This window comes from Adiantum capillus-veneris, chromosome 12 (genome assembly GCF_014529385.1).
Source record: "Adiantum capillus-veneris isolate H3 chromosome 12, ASM1452938v2, whole genome shotgun sequence".
Lineage (NCBI taxonomy): Eukaryota > Viridiplantae > Streptophyta > Polypodiopsida > Polypodiales > Pteridaceae > Adiantum > Adiantum capillus-veneris.
The window spans coordinates 16351297-16361054 of record NC_140942.1 but is presented as its reverse complement, the minus strand read 5'-3'; the positions used below and the strand labels follow the sequence as shown (position 1 = coordinate 16361054).

The following is a 9758-nucleotide window of genomic DNA, read 5'->3' as shown; positions in this document are numbered from 1 at the left end:
TTGCCATAGCTAGGTCGGGCATATCTTGCAATCAACATTTTTTGATAAAAAACATTTTGAATTCAAAGCTCATCGAGAAATCTTATGTGATTTTGTAACGGCACCACATTGGTTTATATAAATACCAAGCATTCCAAGAGACTGCATCCCTAATTGGAAGCTCCTCTAGCACTTAGTGTGCTCTTTGAAGTGCATCAAAATCTGCATAAATATACACTTGGTGTACATCCACCCAAGTGTTGCTGCCAAGCTCCATTACTGTCAATCACCACATTACGCATACATACCGTCCACCGTAGTGATGAACACAACTTTGCAGCATACCCCAATTTCAATGCACTACATGAGATGTCATTCCTGACAAAATGCTCCTTGATCGCTTTTTGCCCTATTACGTGCACCGCATTACACAACCTTGTCAAATGACAAAAAATCCCAGTTGGCACACTCACTGAGGTGACCAAACTTGTACAAAATTGTCTTCCGGGGAAATTTAAACTGCCAATATCTTGGCAACCAGAGCTCGGATCGCCAATCCAAAAAGACCAGCGTGCTCCACAAGATGAACATTTCAGGCCCATGCATTCACCTCAGCTCTGACCCTTCATTTGCAATTTCCCAATCCAACTTCCTCACCGTAGTTTCAATTGACAAGCCATAAAGATAGGCCCGTAGAGCACCTTGAGTACTACAATTCTAGTCCATAAAATTTCATTTTTAATCACCTCAAACATACCCACTTTTAGCATTAAAAGCATAGGCTCTGGCCCTTTAAAGCCAGATCTGGCATACATTTAGCATCAAACCTTGCATGTTATCAAGCCATGGTCACTGCTTAATAAAGATATAGGCTTCAAAGAAGCTTAACTTACATTCATCTGCTCGTTTTCCCATCATAGAAGCGAAGCGGCATGACATCCATCCCCTCTCAGCCTACACATCCTCTAGCATGTGCCAACCGTCTTCTTTGTTAATTTGTATCATCATAAGCTTCATTAGACACATCGTCTGATGCATACATATCATCATCATCCCTTGATTGCAAATCTAAGTTTTGATCCTAAAAACTGAACTCACCTTCTCGTTTCTTCAATAGTTTGATCCTTTTCCCTACGATAGGCACTCTAAACTCAGTGCCATCGAGCTCACATAATTTACATATTGGATTGTCATAAACATGAAGTACAACATATAGTCTAGACCAATGTTTGACCATCTTTCAGATAGCAGAGTATTGGTTTTCCAAGATACTATCATAAACGAGTACCCAATATCCATCTTTGATAGCATATGGCTGTAGTCTATGATTCTCATCAAATGTTGCTTTATTCTTCAGCCTTGCCTCCTTGAGATTTTCTTTGGCTTGCTCAATATCTTCTTGATGCCTCTCAAGTTGGGAAATACATAAAGCAAGCAAATCTTTTGTAGACATATCTACTTGCCATGGCATTATAGTCCAAGGCATAACTGCCCCCTCTGTAGGCATAATGGGTTTTTGTCCATGCATCAATTCAAATGGCATATAACCTGTAATAGAACTATGCGTAGTGCGATTAGCCCACAAAGCAAAAGGTAGGAGCTTAGGCCAATCACCAATATGTCCCCAACATGCCTCTACTAAAGCCTTAACAATAGGTGGATGCCCTCTTTCATTTTCAACATTACCTTCTGGATTGTATGGCATAGTAAGAGCCAATTTGATGCCCAAATGAGAAAATAACTCACGAGCTTCATCTGCATCTAGCTCTCCTCTATCAGCGGTGATTTTACCAGCATAACCATAAAGGGAAATTACATCTTCAAGTAGAAATTTACACACAGAACTTGTAGCCTTTGTACGCAAAGCTCTCTTTTCAACCTGGTTTGTGAGGTCTTCTCTAGCAAGAACAATATACCTCATCTACCAAAACCTACTACCCACTTGTAATGCTTAGTTAGTGGATAAGTAGGATGTAATCCGTCTCGATGCCATACATTAGAATACTGCTGGCATACTAACTTCCTTAAATTGAGCAAGATCTTTGTACATTTTCTTCCACCAGTAGAGCAGTCCTTAATTTTGACAAAAGTTGCCCATATCCCTCTATGTCCAGCCCATAAGCTTTCATGAAACTCTTTAATCACCTGCTGTTAAGTTGCTTTATCACACAAACAATCCATTGTAGTACCCCTCTTGAATGCTTTGGCTGCTTCCAAAAATGACCATCCCATAAGATTTTTTTCTAGTCCTCTTGTACTCTTGATCACTCCATCCTTCTTGCTTGGTAAGAGTGCTGAGATAACGGCCTATCAAAATCCATTCTCCATCATACAGATCTTAAAAAAGACTTCAAAAACACAAGCATGAATACCACAGCTTGCATGTAGATGAGAAGATGTGTAGAACTCTAAGCCCACATCATCACTAGTGGTAAGAATCTCCTCTTCATCTTCATATTTGGCCCTTGACAACATATCTACTATAGGGTTATCTCTGCTTGCAATGTGACAAAACTCATAATTAAGAGACTTAATAAAGGCTATCCATCGCAACATTTCACTCTCTGGAGTAGTGCAATTTGCAATCATCCCTATCAATGGTAAACAATTTGTCTGTACCACAACTGAAGCACCTGTGAAATATTCTTTGTCTTACCTCAGGGCAGTAGCAACACCCCAAAGTTCCCTCTTAACCTGTGGGTAACCTCTTTGATGAGCATTAAGCACCTTTTCTCCAAATTGGACTGCATACCTACGACCAACTTCATCATCTTGACCTATAGCCCACCCAATACCTGTTAGACTAGTGTCAACGGTTAAGATCACTGGCCTTCCACACTTTTAGTCAACCTTTCTCAAGGTAGGAACCTCGAGAAGCATCACTTCAATTTTTTGATGGCCATCGTATGAGCTTCTTCCCATGCAAACCTTTTACCCTTCTTTAGCAATTGATAAAGCACCTCCGCAACATGAGCAAAGTGTTGCAACCAAATATGAGCAAAGTGTTGCAACCAAATATGATAAAATACACATGCACCCAAAAACCTCCGAAGCTAAGTGAGATTATCAATGTGCATGTTTATTTTATCTTCTATATAGCTTTGACTTTAGACGGACTCGATTGTCTTCCATTTGGGCCACACATATGCCCCACAATTAAAACCTCTTTAGCACCAAAAATTGATTTTTTCCCTAAAAGTGTCAAGTTAACTTCTTCAATCCTAGAAAAAATGGCATCAGACTCAGTAATATATTGGGCAAAAAACTATCGGTACCCCCTTTGATCTTTTACCTCATCTTTGAATTCTTCTTCACATCCCTTGATCAGCAGATCATCGATGAAAGGCATAGTAACATGAGGAATAAAATCCCTTAGCACCTCATTCATGCCATTCATCATATGAGCTACAAAGTTAGTAGCACCCTATGGTAGAGTAGACATCCTTAGTCACTTTTCTAGGACTCATTGGTCTAGAGCAACAATAGAAACCATTATGAAGCTTGGGGACATTGAAGAGCCAGCCTTAGCACTTGTGGACCATGGGTCGAAAATCAATCTTATGGCAAAGAGCTTACATCAAAAAGGGAAATGGTTTATTGATGTTGATCACAATTTGCAGATTTGAGCTGCCAATATGCTTCCATGGGATCTTTATGGTGCATGTGCAAATGTTAACGCAACTATTGGGGATGTTTGTGATGCACAAAATGTTTTTATACAGGAGCGTTCATCCTATTTACTCATTTTGGGACAACCCTACATTACGAATTTTCACATGGAAACAAAGGTGTTAGATGATGGCTCAACCTATGCAAGGATTTGGAGCAAGGATAGTAAAAGGGATGTTAAATTTTTGACTGTGTGTGTCGATCATGCCATAAACAAAGATAGACTACGTGATCATCCATTGCCAAAGATACGCAAACAGTTCAAAGAACTCATGTTTTCACAGGATTTTCTCGGGGTGCCACTATAGAGCAAGTCTATGGTGGTACAAAGAAGGGAAAGTTCTTGCAAAGAGAGACTTTCTCTTTGGGGTTGTAGGGATTAACATCTAAGGGTTTGGTGTCATACAAAGAAGTTTAAATGGGAAAAACAATATGTTTCTTTGATGAATTGGAGGAATGTGATGTCCTTGAATCGGATGATGTGAAAGAATCTTTGAAGAGGTCTCTTATGTGGATACTATGTCAAAAGTAGAGGAGATCGAGGAAAATAGGTTACAAAGTGGAACCGGCATTGTTAAAGTACATTCAATGGATATGTATGAAGAACTTGATATATATGAAGCACTTACACATATAAAGGAGGATTTGGGTGAACTTGTTGAAGTCCAAGTAGAGACAAAATATAAATATGTTGCAAAGAAGGTGAGGCTGGTGGCTACACCTTTGCCAAAAGGAAGTGATGGAGTGATGGAGAAAGCTTCTTGATAGCCTATGCCGAGAGATCCAAAGAACATTGGGCATAAATTCATTGAAGAGACATTGAAGCAACTGAAGATTAGAGAAGAGGATTTCTTTACTGAAGAGGAGATTAAATGCTTTTGAGAGATGCTTGGGTATCATGGTAAAGACTTTGCTTTTGAGCCTGATGAGATTGGGTGTGCAAATCCAAAAGTTGTTTCTCCTATGGTTATATTTATTGTTCCTCATATTCCATGGAGTTTATGCCCTGTCCCAATACACAAAGCTCACTTGCCAAAGCTCATTGCTTTTCTCAATGAGAATATATGGATGGGCTTTTTGGAGCCATCATGTGCAACATACTCTAATTGATGGTTTATTGTTCTAAAGAAGAATGGTACCTTAAGGTTCATATAAGGCAACAAAGACATGGAGAGAAGCACACCTCAAACAGAGTACAAACGTGGCGCATTATCGGGTCTTTGATGCCTGCTCTATCGAGAGCCCCTCTATAGACTTTAGTGATGGCGACCTTGAGCTCCTCGATGGCATAAACTCGAACTGAATGCGACGAGTTGGAGTTTTTTCCTAAACAAGCACCTATATATGTTTTATTTTGATTTCTCAAACTCGGCGCATTACATGGCATAACATGTTACCCACCAGTTCCTTGGCCACATAACTCACCAAGCTACGTGGCATTACATGTAACACCAAGTTATGTGGCATGGAGCTAGTGGGTGACATGTCCATGTAACTCGGTGAGCTACGTGGCTACCATGTAACTCTCCGAGTTACATGAGCAGGTGACATGTCTGCCACAAAGGCATTGAGCGTGTAACCATGATGGCAGACATGTAACTTGTTGAGTTATGTGGCCTGCCTCCATGGCAATTACGGTGGCCTTGCCACGTAACTCGTGTGCAAGCACCTAGAATGGTGTTTACGCCTTCGTGGATGGACCACGTAAATTGGAGAGTTACATGGAGTCTCTTTTGAGTAACTCGTTGAGTTCTAGTACTATGCCATGTGTCGCAAGCTGGTGCTTTGGGAGGGAGTGTAACCTAACAAATTAGCCGCATTGCAAATGTCACACTTGGGTGGGGACTGCGGGAAGTGGATATGCTCGATCTTGCATACACCCTTCCGCATCGTCAACTTTGACACTGACCTCAAGATAGAAGATTAAACCTTTTAGAATTCATGGTTTGAATTTCAAAAATTATTGCATGTCTCCCAAGCTAGATTGAACAATAATACCTTTTTGATATAGGATTTAGTCTCGATAGGTTGGTCCCCTAAGAGAACTGGTAGAAATATCTCAATCAAAACTCATAAATACTATAAAGTTAGGATAGAAACTTGGGGTGACCTCCAAATCAATGGGGCCTGGTTGTCTCCTAACTAGATCTTGCTGAAACGCTTTGCAAGATTAAAGAAGTCAAGGGGATGTAACTAGAGGCTGAGATAATGCATTGCAAGTAATCCTCAATACAAGAGAGTGCTTGGAAAGCTTTTAGAAGCTTCTCCTCAATTCCAATATTTGATGAAGACCTTAGAAGAGAACTTAGCAAGAAATGAGAGTTCAATTGGACTCCCAAGCAATGGATCTACAGGTTCAAGTGTGTGTGGAGTTCGAAGGTGTAGCCAAGATGAAGATCTTCAACACATCTTCATAGATTTCCTTGCCAACTTCAATAAATTGGACATTCTCAAGATTTGTTACAAAGAGCTTCACCCTCAATAGTTCTTTGTTCAAGAGCTACTAGTAGGGATTTGCATCCGACAAGATAACCCCCTATGGAACCTTTGAAGGTTAACTTACCTCTAGGCTTGCTGGACTCACAGAAATGAAGCTATTTTTTAGATGAATGTTGTTGACGACTATTGAAGAAAAAAAAGTTGTCTTCCTTTTGTATTAGCTAAATGAAAGAAGTTTCATGGTGTCCCTTATTTGAAATTCAAATATGCCATAGACAGCAATACTAGAAGGTCCTTATGCTCAAATTCTAATCTAAACAGAGACTGATCGTGGGGTCACTGCCTAGATTTGTAATTGCCCCCCTATTGTCTCCCTCCTTGGGATGCATCTCTCCCTACTTGTGAGATAAAGTTGTATTTCTTTTTACTTTTCATAAAATTCTTGTTCTATCAAAAGAAAAAAAAGGCCCTTTGAAGGTCCTCCAGGAGGGAAAACCCTCGAAAAACCACTCCCATGATAGTCCAAGAGCACGCCATGTAACTTAAATTGAGCAAATCCATGATGTGAGAGAAGGGAAAAATATGGAAATAACTGTGAGATTTGCAAAAATTCTCAAAACTTCCCTCCAGTCTCAAAAAATCAAAGTTCCCCCTCAAGTTCCAAAAATTCCCAAATTTTTTATGTCCCAATTGATGCATAGTGCACATGCAACCCATGTGTAAGGACATGGGTCCTATGGGCAAGGCCATTGGCACGACCGGATAGTGTGTACGTTACAGGAGGCTATAAGATAGCATGGTTGGGTGAAGACTAGCACACGCACTACCACCACCCTTTCACTGGTATCCGAGCTATTTTTGGAAAAGGGAAACGCAAGTTGCATGTGCATGCGACGTGCTGCTTCTCTCCCACGTTTCATAGACAAGGACAACGATGTCTCCGCTGTGCAACAAAAAGAAGACAGACGTAGGGTTCTCTGTGCAGCATGCGAAGGTAGATAGCGATAGCCGACCGCCTCTCATACGCCGTCCATAACGAGTGACCAAGCCAAACTAAATCGAAAACTTTACAACATTGAGGCTCCGATGACGCCATTGACTATGCTTGTAGGAAGGCCCTCTAAACCCTTGCATAAAGGAGGGTTGAACCCACTCCATGACGGTAAGAGGCCAACAATCTACCATCCAAGCTATTGAGCTTTGTTGTGTATAATAAGAAAAGATAGCATACTTGTGTTAACAAGAAAGCGAAAGCTAGAAGGAAAAGGAAAGCTTCGAACTTCAAGGAAGTAGTTTCACCCTTCCTTTTCACTTTTTGGAGGAAGGCAAGTTTTCCTCCAAAATTCCTTTTTCTTCAAGGAGGAAGCTTCACACGTGAAGAAAAGCCTTCACAAAAACAATGAGTTTTTGTGAAGAATCAACAAAGGTCTTCTTACAACGAACACGACGTGAAGCACTACAATTTTTGCAAGGCGAGGTTTGCATGCAACGCAAATTGCCGAGCATAAAAAACACAAAGACTTCAAGCTTTACAAAGTACAAGTTGACGTTTTTTTTTCTTTATATTAGTGTGTGTTTACCATGGCCAGTGAGGATATTCCACCTACACACACTTTTGATTTTGAGCACGTACATCAAAATCAGGGCACCACGGGTGTTGTCGACACTAATATGCATGAAGATGATGATCTAGAAGATCATGGTCTTGTAGATATGGCTACTTTCAAGACTTTGGAAAATCGCCAAAGCATACTTAAATGTAGCCTCTCTACACTCAATGCAAATGTTACAAATCTTACTTAGCTACTTGTGAAATTTATAAATTCATAGACAGCTCAAGGAGCCACAAGTGGCACGGTTCAAGGAAACCAAGCTCGCACGACTCAAGGAGTCCAAGAGACAAGTGCTTCAGAAGATGCAGAAGGTAGCAATGCATTGCTTAAGAATATCATTATTCCTGAGTTTCATGGGGAAGAGCGTGATCGCAACAAGGATGCGATCAATACATTCTTACACAAATGGAGTCATATTCATAGGTTGAGACACACCCCGGATAAAAAGACAGCACTGGAAACAAGCCTATCTCTTAAAGGAAAGGCCTATAAGTGGTGGATGACATTCCCAACAGATGCTCGTCCTCTGCCTTGGGCTGTGTTTCAAGCTTCTTTCTCCAAAGAGTTTTTGGACTCCAATGAAGAAGATAAGAATTGGTTAGCATGGGATGCATGTTGCATGTCTAGCCTCTCTCTCACACATTACCTTTCAAAGTATCGGTAAATTATATTAAAACTAGAAGGTCTAGATAAATTCCAAAAGATACGGGTTTTAATAGGGGTCTTGACAAAGACTATCATCTTCATGTCAAGACCCAACATCCAAAAACTTTGGAAGAGGCCATCGGTCATGCCCAAAGATATGATGATGACCAAGAGAGGAAGGGAAATGTTCCCTACTCTAAGAGTAATTTTGCTAAGAGCAATGTGGCTAAGAGCCATGGGGAGGTAGATCTCCCACACGTTCCAAAAAAGACTAAGAGACAATCTACCTCTCCACGCCCACCAGAGGGTAAGAAGCCTAAGCAATCATGAGATACTCCACGTGGGTCTCTCAGCACTGCTGATTTTGAGCGTGCAAAGAAACACAATTTGTATTTCAGACCAACATAACAAGAAGGATTGTCCTCTTTTACAAGGCAAAGAAAAGGCCATGCACACGGTGCAACGCCTTACATTAGATTCATCTCCTAAATATTGTGATGTAGAGGTTTTTCATATGGAAAAAAAGCACAAGTGTTGTGTACGTGCTTCAATGTGGCAACCCACCTTTGGCCCCCATGATTTGATTCACATACATAGCACTATTAACGGACAATGTGTTCGTATTTTAGTGGATGATGGTGCAACTCATAACTTCTTGAACTATAAGCTAGTCAAGAAATTGAAGCTTACACAGACTCCCTGCTCCCACAAGTATATGGTAGAACAGATGTCTAAAAATGATAAAGAAGCATGGGACACGGTAGTTCAAGGGGTTGAGATTATTGTTCAAGATCATACGATGACCCTTGACTTTCAAGTTATGAACATGGACCGTGCTGATGTAGTTTTAGGACGGGAGTGGCTGCATGGTTTAGGAAACACATTGCACACTAGTTATGAACACAAGTCTCTATCTTTTATGGCCAATGGTAAACATGTGCTTTTTCTTGGTGAGAAAAATATACCATCTGCATCTCTTATATGTACAGCCGAGCATTCTATTTTACAGAAAGCAGATGAAGTCTTTTTGTGCTATTGCTTGTCTCCAAGTCTTGTGAATTCTTAAGAGCAAAGTGCTATGAATTCTAGTAATGGTATGCAAAGTGCAATGAATTTTAATGATAAGCAAAGTGTTATAAATTCTAAAGAGCAAAGTAATCTCAATTTTAATTCTATTAAGCAACATGCAACGGTTGTAAAACAAACATCACAGGAATTACAAGATTCTCTATCCCACCATAACTCTAGTTTACTTTATCCTTTTGCACGGCAAAAGCTGATTCACTTACTCACGGAGTATAGTGATGTATTCTCAAGTGATTTACCGCCGGGTTACCCCTTACACATGATGTGCATCATGGCATAGATGTCCTTCGAGGCACTAAACCGGTGAGTAAACCACCTTATCATATG

The 9758-nt window shown here is 40.4% G+C and overlaps 1 protein-coding gene across 1 annotated transcript; it reads right to left on the bottom strand.

Moving 5' to 3' along the window:
* Positions 1-1219: 1219 nt before the first annotated feature.
* Positions 1220-1900, bottom strand: LOC147445362 (uncharacterized). The gene has a single exon (XM_086524574.1). The coding sequence runs from the start codon at positions 1898-1900 to the stop codon at positions 1220-1222; it is 681 nt and encodes a 226-aa protein (XP_086380700.1).
* Positions 1901-9758: the final 7858 nt, after the last annotated feature.